Below are 23045 nucleotides of genomic sequence, written 5' to 3'. Positions count from 1 at the left end.
TATTTTTTGTCCCTTTTGTCACACAGCGCACAGGACCTTATTTCCCCAACCAGGGATCAAACCTGTACTCACTGAAATGGAAGCATGGAGTCCTCTGAACCACTAGGGAATTCTCCAACGACCACTTTACTCTTAAGTCTAAGTCTTTTTATCACATTTCATTCCTCTTGACTTCTCTGTACTGCGGCCCATCTTCTCCTTGAAATGTCCTCCTCCTCCAACATGGTTTTCCTGAAGGCTCAATCCCAGGGCTCCTGTTTATCCACTCCTATAGGCATGTCCTCAGGAAGCAGACCCAATTCACAGACTAAACCATCACGTCTACATACATGATGCTCAGACTCTACCTCTAACCTTGACTTCTCACACAAAGGCCAGTCTCATAACTCCAGTTACCTCCTGGGCATTTCTACTTGGAGGCCTTGTCACTATACTAAAATTAATCTTAAATTCACCCTTCAAAACCATGTCCTAGTGGCCCAGGATCATTAGCAACTGCATGAACAGGTAAGCTAGGTGAGGTTGGGTATGGCTGATTCCAAGACATTAGAAAAATAAAAGGTCAAGTTGGGAGACAACACAAACTTTTGAATGCTTCAAAACTCCGAGGAGTCATTAAGTTCTGAATCCAAGAGTTAAACACAGAATGAAACAGCTTCGTACAACATCACTCAAATGAGAAAAGAAATCAGACCAGCAGAAGACTGCTGGCAATGGCCACATGACATAACATGCTTCAAGGATTTGGTAATCTCATCTTTTCTGCCTCTTACTCCCAGCCAAATGGACACTTCCAAACTTGGGTCCTTTGTTCTGACCACAATACCCCAATTTTCTATTGATTTTCAATTTTCTATCATACATGGACGTTCTGTTTTTTTTTTTTTTTTCATTTTAAACATACCATTTTGTATTGGGGTAGAGCCAATTAACAATGTTGTGATAGTTTCAGGTGAACAGTGAAGGGACTCAGCTATACATATACAATACATGGATGCGCTGAGGTTTCTTCAACCATACTCAAAGCTGAACTCAAGACTCATACTGCAAAGCCTTATCTTCATTCTTCTGTGCTTTATTTTGGTTGATGCTATAATATTCCTACCAGTTTGGGCTGTATTCTGGATTATCTGGGAGGACACAATGCATTTATGAAGGTCCTTAAAAGCAGAATGGGGAGGCAGAAGAGGCTAAAGTCTCAACTCACTGTTGCTGGCTGTGAAAGTAGAGGAAAGAGTTCATGAGCCAAGGAATACAGGCAGCTTCTAAAATCTGGAAAAGGCGAGGAAAGATATTACCCCAGAACCTCTAGAATGCAGGGAAAAGTCTGGCCAACACCTTGATTTTAGCCCAATGTAGGACTTCTAACATATAGAACTGTAAGAAACTATGTGTATTGTTTTAAGGCATTAAGGTCAGGATAATTCATTACAGCAGCCACAGAAAACTAATACACACTCCTAGAGCACACCTTTTCTCTGAGATGCAGTGCCTTACAGAGAAAATAATACTTGCAATTGACAGCCATAGAGGGTTGTGCAAATCAAAATAGGTACCAAAAATATTCTAATTGTTGCTGAAAATGTCTGCTTTAAAGTACTTTCTTTACATCCACCTCATTCATTCTTTTAACATGTACAGACACTGTCGATTGTGCCAGCATTAGGAATGCAAGTCTGAATAATGAAAACTCCCTATTCTCAAGAAGGTTATAAGGCATGAGGGAAGCCAGAAAAGTTAACAGAGGATTAGGAAGTAACATGATGCTTACAATATCCAGTAAACATAGGTGGCCTGGGATCATGTAGGAGGAACACCTAACCAAGTTGTGGGTCCAGGGAAAGGCTCTCAGAGGAAATGATGACTAAGTTGAGACCTCTAAGACAAGGAACCAATAAAATAAGTGTCTGTGGGGAGGGGGTTGGGGCAACACCCAAGCAAAGGAAAAAAGTATATGCAAAGTCCTAGAAGCAAAAATGCACAGGTACTTCAGAGGAAAAGCAAGTATTCAGTGTGGATGGATCACAGACATGGAGAAGAGTAATGGGGAAAGATAAAGCAACTGAGGTATGCAGAGCCCAGACTACGTAAGTCATGTAAAACATTCTACTCATAATCAAAAGCAACAGGGACCTAATGAAGGGCTGAAAGACATAATCCACTGGTTTGGAAAGCAGGAAGTGAAGGGAGGCAAATTAGAGGAAAAGAAACCACGAGTTAGTTCTGACCTATGTCAAAAGTAAAGGCATTCTCAGGACTTCCCTGACAGTCCAAAGACTCCATAATCTATTACAATACAGGGGACCCAGGTTCAATCCCTGGTCAGGGAACTAAGATCTTACATACCACACAACATGGACCAAAAAAAAAAAAAAAAATTAAAAGACACCAATTTCTTTTTTTTTTAATTTTTTAAAATTTATTTATTTTTATTTTTTAAATTTTAAAATCTTTAATTCTTACATGCGTTCCCAAACATGAACCCCCCTCCCACCTCCCTCCCCAACAATTTCTTTACAGGAAAAAAGTTAAGGCATTCTCCATTTGCTCACTCATTCTTCCATTTCAACTAATACTTTTCTAAAGCCTACTACTGTCCTGTGCTAGGCACCAGGAATAAAAAGGAAAATTCCTGCCCTGGTAGAGTTTAGAATGTTTTGCAAGGAGACACTTATTAACCAGGAAGAAATGACAGGACAGGTAATTAATGAGATACGAGAAGTGAAGAAAAGATGAATCAAAGATGACATTTAATTCCTCTTTGGGGCAACTAAGTAGTTGGTGGAGCTGTTTGCTAAGATGCGGAACATTACAGGTAGAATAGGCTCATCTGTGGGTAGATGATGAGCTCTGTTTTGGATGTCCATTCACTCAAAAGACATTTTCTGTCTGATGAGGAAAAGAGCAGCTATCTATGTGACATATCCTATAGAACTCTGCGTACAAAGATCAGGAAAGGAAGAGAAGGATGCCAACAAGGAATGGGTAGGATTTACTCTTCTACCATGATGAGTACAAATGCTTACCTCAAAAGTGACTATATATACTCTTCCAATGGCAAGTATTTACTTAGTACCTACTATGTGAACGCAGTTAACAGACAAGAGACTAAGCCTGTCCTCGCAGAGTTTATACCCCAACGATGCCTGCCAGAAACGTGCAGCCCCACATACATATACAACATGCCTGCCAAGGTGTCTGCTGCCAGAGGCTGCACCCTCATGTCTCCTCTCGGGGCACTCCATGCTTCTAGGTAAATAATTACAGCTGGACATGCTGCTCCAGGAAGGAAATTTTGCTGATCACAGGACAGAAATAAGGACACCTCAGTTCTGGTTCCGAGACCCCTTCCTTAGTCTTTGTGTCCTGGGACTAGAGTTTGCTTAGTATCAGACAGAACATGGCACAATAGCAACCTTCTAGGAGGCCTAGTTATTCTAAAACATGTGCAGACTTATATTGCTCAGAGGTGAAAGCTGTCTGAAAAGTTTTCCCATATTTTGATTCTTTTATAAGCACTAAGTATTAGAAATGGCATATATTGGGAATTTTAAGTAAAATCTTAAAGTTACGGAGTGATATTATATAAAAGGACTTGGAAGGCAAATGAACATGTCTTCTTTGTCTTAAATCCCCTTTTTGACCCCCAGAAGCCTGGCAATGTGACAAAATCTTGATCTGATAGAAAAAATACTGGGTTATTTTGGGCTCTTCTAATAACCCTAGAAGCACAGACTTGTAAAAGAAAAAATGCTACAGAAACTAAAGTTAAAGGATTTAAATATAAAAAAGACAAGAATATAAAACATGTAGCTACCTAGCCCTTGCAATTTTGAAGGTGTAAGACCCATAGGGCCTACCTATAAGGATAAAAGGTTTTAGATTAAGGCGTTTCAGAGAGAAAGTCACCTCCTGTGGACTGGAAAATGAGATCTGGGAAAGGGAGACACAAGCTATGCTCTCTTGAGTGAAAGGAGAGCTGATCCCTGGTTCCCGACAGGTACTGTGGAAGTATTTATTTTACACAATAGTTGCCATGAAGCAGTGCAATCCATGTGTTTTCAGAGAGTCCCCACTCCAGCATCTGACAAGGAGTAAGTAATCTGAGCTAGGGCCTGTTGCCCCAGAAACAGTGATATGGCACGACTTCATATGCAACGGTGATGGCAGGGTGGTGGAGGAGACACACAACTCCTCTGCTTTTGCACATGAAATGTGGAGACGCAATCCTGGCTGGCCCAAAGAGGACAGACAGTAGTTAGGAGTCACAGTACTGCATCCCTAGCTTGGGCAATGGGACAGATGGGATGCATGGCAGCATTGTTTGATCTGAGCTAAGGGAGTCTGAACAGCAGCGAGTAATAGTGAGAAAATATCTTCACGTAGTTTCTTACTCCAAGGCCGAGTGACTGGGTCTCCCAGGTGGGAGGCCCTGCCCACAGATACTCACTGATAGTTTTCTGACCTTTAGGTGTTGCCTAGGGCTTCAAACAGACCAGGCCAGGGTACGATATTTTCTGAGGCACAAGGGTCTATAAAAGTTGGGTACTTGCCCACCCAGACTGAGTGGTATAGGGGAAGGGCAGAAAAGGCCAGACACATATAGTTGCACAAACTAGTTTAGTCACACTCATACGAAACATTGAAACAGATAATGTCCGTAAAGTATTTAGCTTAGAGCTTGGTTCTTAGTAACTGCTAATAACACCAAATAGTATTACTCACTCACACAGATATACTCATGTATAGACATGTACACCTACCTCGACTGCTCTGGAGAAGGCCAGATGGTCACTGTGCTTTCTGGACCAAAAGAAGGTCAAGGGTGCTGGGCCCAGATAGGCAGGAATCACTCTTAAAAAGGTCACTTCAGCAGCAATGTAGACATTGCAGGGAAAAGCCAAACCAAGGGACTATAATTTGAGGATGTTTACTTTTTTCATATCCAGCCACATATGGGCAAGGCAGGAGCCAGAAAGCAGGGAAAAAGAGTACGGGGCACTAACAGCACCATGGACGGCAAACAGAAGGGGCCAACGCAGAGCAGTTTTCTGAGGCAGAGACTCTACATCGAGCCCCTGAGTCTACAGGAGGGACCTTTCAAGACAGCCTCCTGCATGGGACCTCCTGCATGGGACCTCCCGCATGCCATTCACCCCAGTTCCTACCCCATCCTTGTCAGAAGGCTGAGCACGAACCGAATCCCTCTTTGTCCTCAATTTCACATTCTAGTTTCTCCTCTCTCGCCTTCCTACACCTGCGTTTTCTTAGTTGATGCCAACTTCCACTAACCCCCAAAGCCACCATTTCAGATCCTCAGCCAGCCTTGTAGCAAGAAGAGTGTGTCTTCGCCATGGGGCATCCTAAAGGGCTAGTCTGGCTCCTGACACCTACTTCACACATCCAGTTCTGTTCTGGCACAGTCAACAAAAAACAAATGCCTACTCTGAGCATACTTGGGCTCCCCGAATTTTGTCTCAAACAGAAAGCACACTATTTAATAATCTTGTTTCACTTAATGCCATTTTTAGACAGCTAGGAAAATGACTTCCTTAAAACCCAGTCATTTTTCCTTGTGGCATCCACTCACAAATTTACTCACTCTCACAATAACGTTGCACAACACAGAACATATACTCTTGAAAATGACACTTGAAAGTGTGAGCATGGAAATGTTAAATGAAAAATAATATGCAAATGCTAATATGATAACAATAATATAAAGTGAAATCAAGTGGGCCAGAAATCAAAGAAAGATAAAATTTTGAATTAACTCTTAATGGGCAACAGTCTGATCCCTGTTATGTGAAAACGTACCTCTCACCATTAGGCCCCACTCTGTTGATTAATTTTTCCATGGCTTCCTCTGTTTCCTTCAGTTTTTCTTGCAGTTGAACAAGCTCAAAATTGGCTGAAAAATAAGCATTAATCTGAGAACCATCATATACAACTCCTTAAGCTCTTTTCTGAAACACAGCGGCTGTGACATTCTACAATAATCCAGGCTGGTCCTGAGACTCAGAGAAGAGACTGACGGTCTCTGCAGCTAATCCAATCAGAGCACAAAGGGTACTGAGGTCTAGGTACCAAGATCTAAAGGATACACATTTAGAAACTGATGAATAAATCACCCTTTCTTACACCCAGAAATACAGCAGGACCAGCCAAAGAAACACCTACAAATGCAAAACACAGCCCTACACAGTCAGCCAAGAAGAAATGAAGATAAATATCATCTTTCTAATTCAAACAGTACTTGAGGATGAAGTACCAAATCTGGTAAAGGTCTTCCGAAAAGGTATTAAAGCCTTGAAATGAGCACTGTTTCATCTGTACCTAAGATCTGGAAACATATGGAAGATAACAGTTTAATTCTTCAAAAGAAAAAGACTTGAACTAGGGCTGACACGTTCCTGGCCCCGGTTTTCTACTTCAGTCATCTGTGGTTGAACTGTGTAACCTTCCCCCAGAAGCAGTCTTCTCAAAAAAGGTCAGAAAGGAGCACATCTATTGAAACTAATGTTAAGGTCCTAAAAGTAGAACAAAAAAGTAAATCACTCAATCAGCACATGAAATAAACTTTAAGGCAATAGGAAAATAAAATGTTGTTCATTATGTAGATAATCTAGTCATTCTGTTTCATATCTGAGTGTCATCCTACACAGATATATTTAGAGGGTCACTATAAAATATAACATTTCAAAGGCTTTTTAGTACTTTTATAACATATTCTTCTGCATCCGATTAACATCTGTGCCATGTAAATGCTTGGGTTATTTTTATTTTGTGTATGATTCAAAATTGAAGTATAAAAAGTTGATACAACTGCTACTATATCATAAGACAGCTGCTCTTAGGAATTTATCTTATTTACTTCTTTCTGTTTTAAATGCATTATGTGACATTATGAATTTGCTACTCTTTAGCTCACAAATATTTTTAAAAAATTTTATGATGTGTTTACCATCACTTTTGGTTAGACACTATCTCAGCTAAGAATACAGCAAGGATTGCAGTCACTTAAACCTGAATATTTAAGATTTCAGGATGCAGAAGCCACTGGGATATCTATTTTCATGGTGAATCCAGAGTAAATACAAACAGCAACTATGGCTGAGGGCAGATGCTTCAATGGTGCAGCCTTTCTTCATTTTGATGATGTCTTTCTTTTTAAAAACCTCTGATGAGGCTTCAGTATCCACAGGATAGTCTGGCCTCCAAGGCCTTCAGCAATAACAGCTTAACTGACCTACTCTTCATGCCTTCTTTCGCACAGCTGCCCCGTCTCAGGCTGTGTCTTACTCAAGTTCCCTATCAGGCCTCCTCCACAGCCAGACACGATTTCCCAGAAGGCTTGCACCAACTCCCTTTTTTCTAGGCAATAAACTTTTCACCAGTTATATTTTCCTAACATTCATCCTAGACTATAAATTCTCAGAGTGAAGAGCCATGCCACATACATTTCATTTTTCCAGAGAGCATAGAATATGCTAGTCGGTCCATAAATATTTGATGATCATGTTTCAAGAGTCAGAAGTATTAAACTCGATCCCTAGATCTAATAACTGACTTTGGCAACTGACTTGATCTCACTGTCTCAGTTTTCCTCTACGTGAAACAAAGAATTTTGCTGCCAATATCCTGAAGTCTGGAAATGAGAAGAAACCCGTTCTAAGTGTAAAATATTAATTTGTAATATATGTTAACAAAAAATGAACTGACAGTTCTGTACTTTTCATAACTGTCTGTCCCTTAAAAGCCCAATATCAACATGGAAACTTTTGAGAATTCCCAGTGTGTGTGTGTTAGGCGTGTCTGACTCTTTACAATCCCATGGACTACAGCCCATCTGTGGAATTCTCCAGGCAAGAATACTGGAGTGGGTTGCCATTTCCTCCTCTAGGGGATCTTCCTGACCCAGGGACTGAACCCGGGTCTCCCCATTGCAGGCAGATTCTTTACCATCTGAGCCACCAGGGAAGCCAGCTAAGGTAAACATGCCATCAGATTAAACTGGGACAACTTTTGAGAAATGCTTTTAAGGCATATCCACAGACTGTCACTCTGGCTGCTTTACAGCTGTCTGACTCAATGAAACTTCTGAAATACTGAAAGGGCACTCACTAATTTTCCTGTGGGTGTTTCCAGGTGTGGCAGTAGAGCACTTCTGGTCCTCTGCAGTACTCTTCCCCCTTGAGAGCTGAGAAGTGAAGGAGGTACAGCACATCAACAGCAGCTCAGAACCTCAAAGTCACGGAACCCCTCATATTAAATGAAAAAAAAAAAGGCTGGGAGAAATCAAATCAAGCAGCAACATTAGAGAAACATCGCAAAACACAAAAGCCAACAGAAGGTTCCCAAGTGAAAAACTATTGAGGCACAAGAAAACACTCTCTTCACAAGTCATGTGCTTTGCCCATGTTCATTGAAGACTCAACCTGGGCTGCCAGGTTGAGCTGGCTGAATTCCTAGGCAGGAGAAAAGTGACCTCGTACTCTAGTTAGGAGGGCAAAGTGAATCTGCTTCCTCTGCTTGCAGTACTAAGGGCCATGGCCTGCCTAGACACGGAACTTAATTAGGAGTCTACTTTCTAAAGGACCCAAATCATGTCTCCTCAGAACTAGGCAATATCAGGCTTAGTTTCAGGATGTGGCAGTTCTGTTTCAGGAGAATTACTACTATTAGGATTTCCCTGGTGGCTCAGATGGTAAAGGGCCCGCCTGCAATGCAGGAGACCCGGGTTCAATCCCTGGGTCAGGAAGATCCCCTGGAAAAGGAAATGGCAACACACTTCAGTATTCTGGCCTGGAGAATTCCATGGACAGAGGAGCCTGGCAGACTATAGTCCATGGAGTCATAGAGTCGGACACGACTGAGTGAATTACTGCAACTGACATTAAAAATAGCACTCCTGGTAAAAGGAGGAAAAAGTGGTGTTGGCATAGTCACTATTTGGCCTCACAGTGATTACCTAGAAATCACAATGCCAACCCTAATGATAAAGTTCTTCTTAGAACATCTTTATGCCTTTACAGCTTGCAAAGATGCCCAGTCAAGAAAAAAACCAGGAAGGGCAGCAAGAGGGTAGGCTTTGAACTTTATTGCTCAATGGATTAGGAATTAGAAGGATCCAGGTTCAAGCCCTGCTTCTACATTTTCAGTTGTGAATTCTGGCGCAAATTATCTGGGTTCTGAGTGAAGATTTTCTCATCTATGAAACTGAGATAACAACTGTCTTAAGTATCTTCTAAAGAAGAGGCAAAATTTAGAGACAGTGGATTTAAAAAAGGGCTCTGAAATACAAAGGGTTTTAATGCCGACAATGATTCTCATTATGATGATAATAGATTTTCATAGATGTAATACAATCAGGATGATTCCACTTACCTTAAACAGAATGTACAGTATATATAAAAAAATTCCAAAACCATAGATGGGAATAATTTGGCCCATCAGGCCTCTTCCACCACTTCCTCCTCCAGCGCCTCCACCTGATCCCTTGGCCTTTGCAAAGGCTTCTGCGAGGTGAGACCTCTGGAAACGAGCCCCAGGGGTCTGGCCATCTGAGGGTGCCTGCTGCTGATGCATCATAGGTGGAAATCGACCCAACTTCCCTGAGAAAACAGATTAACCAGTCTTTATTTCTTCTACTATTTTAAATACAGCTATTTTGAAACATGTCACATTCTGAGATACAAATAATAGAAGCCAACTCAAACAAGTTTAAGAAAAAACCGGAACAGGTATCACTAGAGTGTCACACAGATAATAAACACTATGTAGCTGTTCACCAAACCCATTTTCTCTTCCTTTTTTGGTCCACAGGGAGATGACATTTTTCAGCTTCCCATACAGTTAAATGTGGCTGTGCGAATGAGACCCAGCCAAAGCAACGTGAATGACAGGTGCCAGTTCAAGGCCTGGTCTATACAACTTCTCATGTATTGAATTCTGTGTTCATTTCCTTTCTTCAGGCTGGATGCTGACACCTAGGGAGGCATTTGGGAGTCAAGTGTTGAAAATGGCAGAGCCTCTATCAACCCAAGTTCCTGAATAACTGTGCAGCACAGAGCCTTCTGCTGTCGCCACCCCACCAACTTAGCACCATCTGGACCTGTTTATGTGAGTAAGAAATAAACTTCTATTGTGTTAGGGCCATGATACACTGTGGAGTCTATCTGTTAGAGCAGTTAGCCACCCCCACTAATACATGTCAGGAAATGCAATATATATAATTTTGGTCTCAGAAGAGAACACAACTGGAAATTGGAAAGCCATCAGGATTCAGGACAGCTCCTCTCACATTGTACCTCAATCATTCTCCCTCTCTAAGGGGCCAGAAGGCTTTTTTCCGTTTCTTTGTTTTTTCTCTGTTACTTTGTTACTAGCTTCTCCTTGAACATGAAGATGTTCACCCCCAAACCCTTCAATTTGCATGTCCTTCAACAGGTCAGCAGAGACTGGTCATAATTCCAAATTCCCTGCAGGAAGATTTTGAGGGCTCAGCTTGGGTAGGTATGTGGCACTTTCTAATCAGCTGCAGCTGAGCAGACAGGATTCACGTAGTACAAACAGGGTCATAGGGGCTCATCTCTGTGGGTGGAAAAACAGGGCTTAGAGAAAGGAGTGCACATCAATTTTCTCACACTGTTTTCCTCCATCGGGGCAGCCAAACATTAACACCAACTGTCAAGCCTCCTGCAAGTCATAGGTGAGAAAGAAAGAAAGGACATCTCTTCAAAAGCCATGCAAACAGGCTTCTGTGGATAAACCACTGACAGAAAAGACTAAGGAACAGAAAGACTTCCTGATTCAGGCTCTGAGAATACAGACTATATGGTAAAAAACTGGTGGATTTGATTTCAATAAAATTGTGGATTTCTGTTCAATAAAGAATACCATGAACGGGGTTAAGACAGATGACAGAGAAGGAAAAGCTTTTGCAGTATCTAAACTTGACAAGGGATCAAACCTCTGGAATAGTCAGGGAATTCCTACAATTTGATATGAACATCAGAGGAAGCCCAACAGAAAAATGCCCAAAAGATATTAGTAGGGAACTCTCAGAAAGAGAAGCTCAAATGGTTAACAAGTATATTAAGAGATGATCAAAGTAAAACCAACGAGAAAAATACCAATTTAAACAATGAGATAGCACTATACCTATTAGAAGGGCAAAAATCAGAATGGTGGGTAATAGCAGGTACTGGCAAGATGTGGGAGGCAAGCACGCTCGTGCACTGTGGGTAAGAGTGTAAATGGATGCAGGCATTCTGTTAAGTGATACGGCCGTACTTAGTGATGTTGAGGGTATATCCTATGATCCAGTGATCCCACACTAATGGATAAGTTCCCGAGAAATTCTCAGATAAGGCTGTCTATATCTGAATTCAAGCAATAGGCTTTATAGACCTGTGTGAGAATGTTCACTGTGATGATGTTGTAGTAGGGAGCCTGAAGGAACTTTGATCTCCGTAACTGTTAGAACATAAAAGCAAAATGGAGTAGATACAAACATGGAATTTCATGTAGCTTTCAGAAAACACACTTTAGATGTACCTACAGAAGCATGAACATATTTTTAAAAGCACAGCACTGAGTTAAACAATAAATAAGCAAATACCACGTGTAAGCTAAAGACACACCATAATTATACTACATATCTTTGAAACAAATATGTAGGCATAAGAACATAAAACAGACACACTAGAGTAGGTGCATATGAACAGGAGAAAGGAACAGGCATGTAGACTGAAGGTAAAGGATTAAAAAGAAAATAATGAAATAAGAAAGCAAGCTTGCGCTCATGACGTTAATCAAGTGTGGTGAACTGAGGACTATCTTTAAGTCCACTTGCTGCTCCTGAGGTGAGAGAGTGTGGGTGGGCAGGCACAGAGTGGACAGCCAGCCCCTGGCCAGGAGCTGCCCTCTGCTTTGTACCTTCTCTCGGACAAGCTCCACCCCAATAATCCTCTTTTCCCTCCTGTCAATGACTTCGGATGACATGGAAATTATGAGAAGAAATGCTTCTTTTTGAAAGGAGGTCAGCACAAAGCACAGCTTCAGGCAACTGAAGGAAGACAGCAGGCCTCTACTCCTTCTCCTGGGTGCTGTGCTCACGTGCAGCCCCTCAGTCGTGGCCGACTCTTGAGATCCCGGGACTGCAGCCCGCCAGGCTCCTCTCTCCACGGGATTCTCCAGGTGAGAATCCTGGAGTGGGCTGCCATTTCCTCCTCCAGTTGATCTTCCCAACCCAAGGACCGAACCCAGGTCTCCTGCTTTGGCAGGTAGATTCTTTACCACTGAGTCACCTGGGAAGTTTACTCTGGGTGCTGGTGACTGTTTTGCTCTTAAATTGTCAAGGATCTTTATAGCTTAAATGGTGACTACTAGCTTTAAGGCTATCATGCACTTTGAACAAATACTTAGTCAGCATCCAAAAAGCTAACCATCTTCTTGAGTGAATCTGATATATCTGGTGGTTAGTGTAGATTTACTATCTGTAGTAATATGTTGTTGAGTTCCATCTTACTGTACTGAGAACACCATTTCCAAAACTTGGCATAAAACAAAATATAAAAAATTAAAACCAAGTAATGGCACAAAAGGCATTATTTTGCATTTCTATAACTGAAAAATGATGATGATGATGCTAAACATCACACATTTCCCTCCCCCCAAAACTTATATAGCTCCATCAACCAAGAAGATGTACTGGACAGCTATTATTACTCTGTACTGCAGGCAGGAAAGGAGGAGAGCCATAAATGAAACAGAAACAGTGGTTCCCACATGAAGCAAGGCTTTTAAAAAGTAGTATACCCAAAACAAACAGCAAAAAATGAACAGAGGATCATGGATCTTATTGTTAGACAAACTAAATGTCTAAGTATTGAAAGAATGCCAAAAAAAGGAAAGGAGTCAGATGGGATCAAGCATTGGAGGGAATGAGATTCAGAAGAGAAGAGAAGCAAAAGCACACCGGGAGAAGAGGAATATGCGCAATGAGACAAGGATGCGAACAGAGAAAGAATAAACAAGGCCAACTTCCAAATCCTTTTAGGGACGTAGCAAGGGGCAAGGCAAGGAAAGCAGGTAGATTAAATGCTAACTTGTGTCATATAAATTCAATACTGTGGGTCTACGATCAGGGAAGTGATTTAACAAGAAGGGTGTTTGAGGGGGATTATCCTAGCAGTTGAGTAAAGACTAAACACAGAAAGAAACTAGGGTCCAGAAAATCAGCAAGCTGACAGCTATGCCTGTAGAAAGGAAAGGATGGATCCAAGGGCTTTTACCTTGTAATGATCTGCAGTATTTAACAATGAATGAGGGGGGCAGTTTAGAAAACTCGAAGGTTGGTTTAAGATACCAAGAGAGAACAAAGAGGAAAACCGAGAGGGGTTATGGTTAGGGGAAGACTGAACACCTATTTGCACATGTTAAATTCTAAGTGTTGGTGGCACATCCTGAGGAAATTTTTACTTGATTCTAGTTAGGCTTGAGAAGGAACTCTGAGCTATCTAAATGACATAGCTAATAAATAAATTTAAGTTGAGTGAACAATCCCCATGCCAAAAAAAGGTGGAAGGACATGTGAAAGTTATGTGCAAAAGGAGCAAGAAAAAAACAAAACAAAACAAAACCCTGAGCTGGTCAAAGGCGGCCAGAAGCAAACCAGTATCAGAGAAGTCAAAGGAGGATAGACTTGAAAGCAACTGAGAAATCTAGAACAAACTGATAAAAGACTAATAATAGTTATCCCTGCTTTTAGACACAATGTGTTCTTGGGAAAAGGATGGCCAGCATATGAAATCTTGACTGTCCATCTGCTTGGATAATAATGGCAGTAACAGAAATCAATATGATACAAAGGATCATAGAAACTCCAGAGTCAGAAGGAGCCTTAAAAGCCATCCAGTCTTTCAAAAAGTGCTATGGGGACAAGACATCCATAGAAAAGAATGAGTTGGGCCCCTCACCTCACACCACATTAAATTTCTAAAAATTAACTCAAAATAGAGACTTAAATGTAAGGGCCGAGACCATAAAAGTCTTAGGAAAAAAACATAAACATAAACCTTTGTGGCCTGAGATTAGGGAACACGTCCTTAGATATGCCTCCAAAAGCGCAAGCAACCAACAGAAGATCAAGTGGGCTTCATCAAATCTTAATGCTTTTGTGCTGCAAAGGACACCATTTTTAAAAAGGGAAGACAATCCACTAAATGAAAGAAAACATCATATCTCATAAAGGTCAAGAATCCAAATTTATAAGAAGATATGTAAAGTAAATAAATCTACAATCAGATATAACTTTATACCCACGAGGATGTTATAATCAAAAAGACAAGATAATAAAAAGGGTTGGGGAGGATGTGGAGAAAGGAACTATCACACTCAGCTGGATGGGAATGTAAAATAATGCAGCTGCTTCGGAAAACAGTCTGACAGGTCCTCAAAAAGGTCAACAATCCCTTACGACCCAGCAATTCTACCCAGCCTCTTCAGGCTGCTGGCGCCAGAATGCCGCCAAAATGCGCTTACACAAAAAATTACGCACAAATGTTTAAAGCCAGCACTATTCATAACAGTAAAATGTGCATCAACTGATTAATAAACAGATGCCCTATATCCGTACAATGGAACAGTACTCAGCCATACAAAAGGAAAGAAGTACAGACACATGCTACAGTATGGATGAACTCTGTAAATCACGATGCTAAGTGAAGGGAAAAAAGTCAGTCATGCAAGACCACATATGACTCCATTAATATGAAATGTCCAGATCAGGCAAATCCATAGAGGCAGAGTGGATTCATGGTTGCTTGGTGGAGGGAGGGAGGGAGGGTGGAGAGGGAGCAAAACAAAGTGACTGCTAACAGGTATGGGTTTTATTTTTCCTTGAGGGGTGATGATTAAAATGTTCTAAAACTGATTCCGATGATGGTTGTACAACTTTGTGACTATTATTAAAAACCACTGATTGTGCAACACAGTATGTGAATTATATCTCAGTAAAGCTGACATTTTTTAAAAGAGCTATCTAGCCACCTGTGTTCAATACCCTCCACTTTCCTTAAGCGGTGGTTCTGACCCTGCCAAATGCCAAACAGAAAACTCAGTATGCCCCCCAGGAAGCCCATGCCACCTCTGCATAGCCTGACTGTTAGATTTGTCTTCTTTATACTGAGTTAAAGCGAGAGTAATGGGAGGAAGTGTAATACAGGGGTTTAAAAAGCAACGCTGAAGGATGTGGCCAGGTGTAGAGAAACATAATAAAATTGATTTTAAAGGAGATTATTGGTGTTTATGGGCTTCCCAGGGGGTGCTAGTGGTAAAGAACCTGCATGCCAATGCAGGAGACTTAAGAGACGTGGGTTTGATCCCTGGGTCAGGAAGACCCCCGGAGGAGGACACGGCAACTTATTCCAGTATCCTTGTCTGGAGAATCCCCATGGACAGAGAAGGCTGGAGGGCTACAGTCCACAGTGCTGCACAGAATCGGACATGACTACAGCGACCTGGCATGCACAGAATCAGACATGACTGCAGCGACTTAGCATGCACAAACTGGAGATTACAATTAGAATCAAAGAAGCACTAAAAGGACTTCCCTGGTGGCTAAGACTCCCTGCTTCCACTAGCAGGGGCACAGGTTCGATCCCTGGCTGGGGAACTAAGATCCCTAGGAAAAAACACTGAAAAAGTAGAGAATACTGTTTTCAAAGGCAGAAGGGGGAACTGACAGCAGTGGAAGAGATAGGCTAGATGGTAAAAACATTTTATGTCCTAGGATAAAACTGTGCATTTTATATTCAATGTAACATTTTACATATTTACTACTGAACACTTAACAATATGCCAGACACTATGCCAGACACAGATTAAAATAAATAAAAAGAACTTCTGCATTTAAAGAGATTATAGACAAGAAGTATAGTTACAGCAACATGGTAACGTACTGCAACTATCAAGTCCAATGGCTTTTACTCAATTCTCACTCGTAAGATTCCTCTGCTACACAAGAAAATGATCACCACAGTCATTCAATAAATACTGGATTAATCTGAACAAATCTCTCAAACTTTCCTGCCTTAACATCTGTGGCATATCACTCTCCTGATCTTGGCCCACTGACTTGTCCATCAACCTATTTCTTTCCATCTCTCTCACCTGTTCTTTAATCCTTTCTCCTAAAGATTTAGTTTCATCTTTTGTTTTTTCCTTATTCTTTTTCCTTTGGTAAATTCATTCACTCAATTTCCAAAATGTATAGGCTCTAGTTCCAACCTTTCCTCCAAGCTCTTACCTCTTATCTCTGAATCCCATTAGTGTATGTCCTTTGGTGTATATGTCCTCTGAGTCTATCAACTCAAAGCTATGAAATGAAACTTGTTTTCACCTTTCAAAACCTGCTCTCCTCCTGTATTTTCTTTTCTTTGTAGAGTCAATTAGGCTTTGGATCTATAACCCCTGCCACCTGTAACCAAAGGTACACTTGAAATGGCAAGCTAAGTTCAGAATGCTGAATCTGGAATAGATTTTTCCATGAAGTTAACTGCACTGGGACCCCACTCCAGTACTCTTACCTGGAAAATCCCATGGGTGGAGGAGCCTGGTAGGCTGCAGTCCATGGGGTTGCTAAGAGTTGGACATGACTGAGCAACTTCACTTTCACTTTTCACTTCATGCATTGAAGAAGGAAATGGCAACCCACTTCAGTGTTCTTGCCTGGAGAATCCCAGGGACGGGGGAGCCTGGTAGGCTTCCATCTATGGGGTCACACAGAGTCTATGGGGACACGACTGAAGCGACTGAGCAACAGTAGCAGCAGCAGCAAGAGTTCTCAATAGGGAGTAACCTGACCTCTTGGACCTTGGTACCACCATATTTCCTAGAACTGAACAGCCCAGGATGCCTAAAAAGTCAATGGCAAGCAAACACCTGGAGATGTCTGGTTGAAATGATTTTTTAAGAAAAAAATTTAAAGAAAAGACCCCAAGTATAAAAAAAACTATAGATGATAATACATGAGCACTTGTATTACTACCTACCACGAGATGTTAACTGGAGCCCCTTGTGTCTCTTCCTCCCACCCTCGCTGAGATAGCCACATCTCTGAGTTTAGTTCTTATTATCAGAATGTATGCTTTTAGGCTTCACTATGCAAGCATACATCCATGAACAACATACAATATTGTCTGAGTATTTTAAAACTTTATATGATGAATGGATGGTGTAGTGTAACACTGTGAACAGTATACCTAATGGTTGAAATGATAAATGTCATGTATATTGTAACAACTAAAAAAAACTTTATATTACAGTATCACACTGTACTGATGTTTCTGCAACTCTTTTTTTGCTTTTTCTGGGTGAGGATTAATATTTTGACCTAGAAATATAACCAGATTGATACATGTAGCTCTAGTTCATTCACTCAAACTGCTTTAGAGCATCTCCTTATATATTTATATCACAATTTTCCACTATTATAAATGTTACAAAATATTAAATATTACTTTACAGCTACATTATAGAAGGATTTGTGGGTTTTAAGAGTATAGTTGGTTTATAATGTCATGTTAGTTTCAGATATACAGCACAGGGAATCAGTTTCATGTGTGTATATATATAAACACATATATACACACACACACTTCCATATTTTTCCCTTATAGGTTATTACAAAATATTGAGTGTAGTTCCCTGTGCTATACAGTAGGTCCTTGTTGGTTATTTTATATATAATAGTGTGCATATATTAATCTTATATATAAGGCAATATATACACAAAGAAATATTACTTGGCCATAAAAAGGAATGAAATAATGCTATTTACAGCAACATGGATAAACCTAGAGATTATCCCACTAAGTGAAAAAAGCTAGACAAAGACAAATATCATATGATATCAGTTATATATGGAATCTTTAAAAAAGATAGAAATGAATTTATCTACAAAACAGAAACTCAGACATAGGAAAATTTATGGTTACCAAAGGGGAAAGGGAGGAGGAGAGGGATAAATTAGGAAGCTGGGATTTGTGATTTAAAAAAAAAAAAAAAGCTTTAAAACAAACAGCTAGAGAGATCAGAACATTAAAGATGTTAGAACATTAAAATTGCAGACCTTCCAAAATAGAAAACAGCTGTGTTTCCTATCTCTATATGTACTTAAGTATTCTATAAAGTGGACTTGACTAAATCCCAATTGTTTATTGAAAGCTTTCCCCATATTTCGGTTTATTTAATTATTAAAATTTCACTTAGCAAATCATTTAAGCTTGACTAAAAACTTAATGGATTTTACAGAGTGAAGCTCTACTTTCCCTTGTTAATAACCAGCCCCACTGCTAAAAACAAAAACAGAAACTCTAGCACTGTTAACAAAAGAGCTTTCTGAAAGCAACATTAAACCATCTGCAGCATTTCATTCTCAGGGCATATAAATCAATAAAGAACTGGATGTGTTTATATTTCTGATTACCACAATGTAAGAAAGGTCTTAATGGCCAGTCCTTTAAGATATGAAAGCCTCTCCCTAAATACTGAGGACATTCTCAAAGCCATATTTAATTCAGCATTACTTAAGGTGGCGGCTCCAACAACAGCTGACTGTTTCTCACCCGTCTCCTCGCAGAGCCCATCTTGTCACATTCCCCTCCTACCTAACTCTACTTGGCTGACTACTGCCTTAATGTTTTCTCCCTGTTTAATCAGTTGTTTTTCTTCATCTCTTACCAACCTCTCCATTCCCAATTCATACTACACGTAACTAAAGGAGATATTTGTGGGTCTAAGCTGCTTAGCACAGGGTCTGGTCCATATACTCAATAGGTGTTAACTATTACTGTTTGTTATCAGAGTAATCTTCCTGAAGCATAACTCTAACTAGTCTTGCCATATCTCTGATCAAAAGCTTTCAATGGTTCCCATTATCGACAAGAGACTGCGTCATGCAGGAGGAGGCCAGAGAAGTAAAATGAGCACCACCATTTCAGTCAGAGGTTCTCACTGTGCAGCCAACATCTGAGTGGAGGTTAAATCAACCTTTCTAGAGCTCATTCTCATCATCTGTAAAACGGCTATCATGAGACCTACTTCTTGGAGTTGTTACCAGGGTTACAGATTAAATAAGATAACATATTCAAAGCACCCAGCACACACAGTAGGTATTTAACGAATTCTGATCTTCCCTCCTTACAACCTGAACTCCTAAACAACCAAATTCCATCATCTAGCCCACAAGTACCTCTTCACACTTCTTTCCCATTACATACCCCCGATTCAGCCAAACTAGACTTCTCACCATGCTTTGGGCCTGCCTTCTGATTTCTTGCCTCTTAGCCCCAAAATTTGCTTATTCCAGTGGTTTTGCTTCTCCATCCCACTTCACATACCTAAATCCAACCTATTCTAAGCCCAGGCCAAATGCTGCCCTTGTCCCTGAAGCATTTTCTCTTATCATCTCCATTGCTAAGAATACACTGTCTGAACTTCTTCAATTACACTTATCACACCTGGCCTTATTCAAGAGTTACATTGAAATTTTGTGTCTCATAGCTCCTACTTGAATGGACTGGAACAGAAATGGGTAACGACTCCCATTAAGTACCATTTCTACTCAACTTTAGTTATTGCTAATCGAAACCTACAAATCACATCTGAGAACAAGAAAAGATCTGGTGTTGCTACCAGCTGGCCTGGCACTCAGTTAGTTCTTGGTGTTCTCTTCAGTTCAGTTCAGTCGCTCAGTCGTGTCCAACTCTTTGTGACCCCATGAATCGCAGCACGCCAGGCCTCCCTGTCTATCACCAACTCCCGGAGTTCACTCAGACTCACGTCCATTTAGTCGGTGATGCCATCCGGCCATCTCATCCTCTGTCGTCCCCTTCTCCTCCTGCCCCCAATCCCTCTCAGCATCAGAGTCTTTTCCAATGAGTCAACTCTTCGCATGAGGTGGCCGAAGTACTGGAGCTTCAGCTTTAGCATCATTCCTTCCAAAGAAATCCCAGGGCTGATCTCCTTTAGAATGAACTGGTTGGATCTCCTTGCAGTCCAAGGGACTCTCAAGAGTCTTCTCCAACACCACAATTCAAAAGCATCAATTCTTCAGTGCTCAGTTTTCTTCACAGTCCAACTCTCACATCCATACATGACCACTGGAAAAACCATAGCCTTGACCAGACGTACCTTTGTTGGCAAAGTAATGTCTCTGCTTTTTAACGTGCTATCTAGGATGGTCATAACTTTCCTTCCAAGGAGTAGGCGTCTTTTAATTTCATGGCTGCAGTCACCATTTGCAGTGATTTTGGAGCTCCCCAAAATAAAGTCTGACACTGTTTCCACTGTTTCCCCATCTATTTGCCATGAAGTGATGGGACCAGATGCCATGATCTTAGTTTTCTGAATGTTGAACTTTAAGCCAAATTTTTCACTCTCCTCTTTACTTTCATCAAGAGGCTTTTTAGTTCCTCTTCACTTTCTGCCATAAGAGTGGTGTCATCTGCATATCTGACGTTATTGACGTAGGCAATTTCAGACATCAACAGCAGACAAGGCCATTCTGTGACCATGATGGATCAAGGCAAAATAATAATACTAATAACATTCTGTAATCTGTCTGAACACACAAAAAACACAAACACTGCCCAAAGAAATAAGAAATGTGTGTGTGTGTGTGTGTGTGTATATCAAACAGCCACTATTCCTAGATGATGAGTGACTGTGGACTGCTGCCACTTTGTTAATTATAGCTATAGCTTTTAAGACTGCTCTCTTTACATAAACTCTAAGACACCCAGTCACAGAATTCACCCAACTTTCTGACAGCACACAATCCATAGCAAAGCCCCATGTCCTTGAACCTTCTTCAAAATCACCTAACACAAGCCTCAATCTCTATAGTAAGACTTTTCTAACACTCTGCTTCATCATGGTATACATCTTCCTTTGCTGAACAAGTAATAAATCCAATTTATTCAACTACAGGTGCACTCCCGGTACCCTGGCTGGAGGATAAACTATGAACTTCTTGAATGAAAGTCTAGTATTTTCTTTATGCCTACAGGGCATGCTCTGGGTCTCACATGCTGTACACTTTGTTGAACTGACCTGAACGACTAATACTAGGCCTGTTACCCCTTTCTGGAATCTCAAGACGCAGCCCAGTCACTCTCAAGGCTAAACGTTTACTTCATTATCCTGAGTGTTTTCAACTTCACAGTTTTGAGAAAAGAAAACAGCAGTCAGAGTGACTCATCATGGTGCTCCATACCCACACACCTCCGAGTTTTTGAATTTGAAAAAGTGTTTAATTCACATGCACTCACAGTCTCTCAAACTATCTCCTCTCTTTTTTGTATACACTTTCAGAGTAGATGTCTGATGTTTCCTTAGGAGAAGAACAAGTAAGGGACCAAAATAATCTGTTCCAGGCACTTACCATTATGTATATATGTCCATGTTATATATGTCTATAACATATGTATCCATGAGATTAAGAGCCAGTGAGTAGGACTCACTTGAGGAGAAGACGGGGACAAGAGGAGTCTGAACTGTTCCAGAGAAGCAGGCTTCCTGAGGAGGCGATGGTAAGGAACCCTGTTTATAGGCATTCAAAGTGAGATGCGCAATGGAAAACAGGCAGGCAGGGTGAGCAGGAGAGATGCCAGGTGTGACACTGCTGTTGAGCGCCATGGGCCCAGCCAACGGAGATGGAGGGCGGGACTCTCCTGGGGTCAGCTCTAGCACAGAAGCAGCACTCTGTCTTTGTGGAAGACTTCAAACGCTCTGGCACCTGTGCTAAGTCTTAGTCAGCTAACTGGGAACAACTGACAAGCCCCTGACCTAGTATGCTGACATTTTCATGTTCCACGGGTGTGTAAGATGAGTAGCAGAATGGCTATTCTGGCCAAAGCAGAAACTGGTTGATGAAATGAAAGGAGAACCATAGGAAAGAGAGACCATCCCATCTTAGAATTTGTGGCAATAACGTAGGGGTTGTGTGGCACAGGTTCTAGTAAGGCAGAATTAAGAAGTCCTAAAAATAAAGCCATGTAGTTCCATGGCATGAAACTCTAAGAAGAAAGCTCTTGAAATGCACTTTTGCCTGGATATTTAGAAGAGCTACCAGTGCATCTACTGTTTTCCTGGGAAACACGTACTGGTGGCTCTTCTAAAGGAACAGACAAAAGATGAATAGAAGACAGAAGAAATCAGAGTGAAAGAGCAGCAAGACTTGGGAGAACCACACAGGAAGCCAAGGTTCAAACTAAGTTTACAGAAGGCTAGCAAAGGCAAAAGGGATATTTTTAGAGTGGAAATACAAAATTTACAGGGAGCTTGGGATACAAATGTACACCCTGCTATATTTAAAATGGATAAGAAGGACCTACTGGACAGCACATATAACTCTGCTCAATGTTATGTGGCAGCCTGGATGGAGGCGGAGTCTGGGGAACAATGGCTACCTCTATACATATGGCTGAGTCCCTTCACTGTTCACCTGAAACTATCACAATATTGTTAGCTAGCTGTATCCCAACACAAAATAAAAAGATTAAAAAAAAAAAACTACAAACAATAAATGCTGGAGAGGATGTGGAGAAAAGGGAATCCTATGGCACAGTTAGTGGGAATATAAACTGATACAGCAACTATGGAGAATACCATGGAGATCTCTTAAAACACTTGGACTAAAACTACCATATTACTCAGCAATTCCACTACTGGGCATATAGTCAAGAAAATCACAACTCAAAAAGATATATGTACCCCAATGTTCATCGCAGCACTATTCGTAACAGCCAGGACATGGAAGCAACCTAAATGTCCACTGACAGATGAGTGGATAAATAAGATGTGGTACACATATACAATGGAATACTACTCAGCCATGAAAAGGAACAAATCTGAGTCAGTTTTAGTGAGGTAAATGAACCTAGAGCCTCTTATACAGAGTGAAATAAGTCAGAAAAAGAAAAACAAGTATCACATATTAATGCACATATATGGAATCTAGAAAAATAATATGGATG

At 40.9% G+C, this 23045-nt stretch overlaps 1 protein-coding gene across 2 annotated transcripts in view; it reads right to left on the bottom strand.

The window, feature by feature from the left end:
• RIC3 (RIC3 acetylcholine receptor chaperone) overlaps positions 1–23045 on the bottom strand; it is a 54631-nt gene that overhangs the window by 14177 nt on the left and 17409 nt on the right. For both annotated transcript variants that reach the window (XM_069554499.1, XM_069554500.1), the window contains exons 2-4: positions 9388–9614; positions 8125–8200; positions 5818–5911 (exon numbers count right to left, since the gene is read on the bottom strand). In XM_069554499.1, the coding sequence (XP_069410600.1) occupies positions 5818–5911; positions 8125–8200; positions 9388–9614 (397 nt within the window). The remainder of the gene's footprint in view (positions 1–5817; positions 5912–8124; positions 8201–9387; positions 9615–23045) is intronic.

Source organism: Ovis canadensis, chromosome 15, assembly GCF_042477335.2.
Source record: "Ovis canadensis isolate MfBH-ARS-UI-01 breed Bighorn chromosome 15, ARS-UI_OviCan_v2, whole genome shotgun sequence".
Classification (NCBI taxonomy): domain Eukaryota; kingdom Metazoa; phylum Chordata; class Mammalia; order Artiodactyla; family Bovidae; genus Ovis; species Ovis canadensis.
Note: the sequence above shows the minus strand (reverse complement) of the source record. Positions and strands in the feature narration are given on the sequence as shown.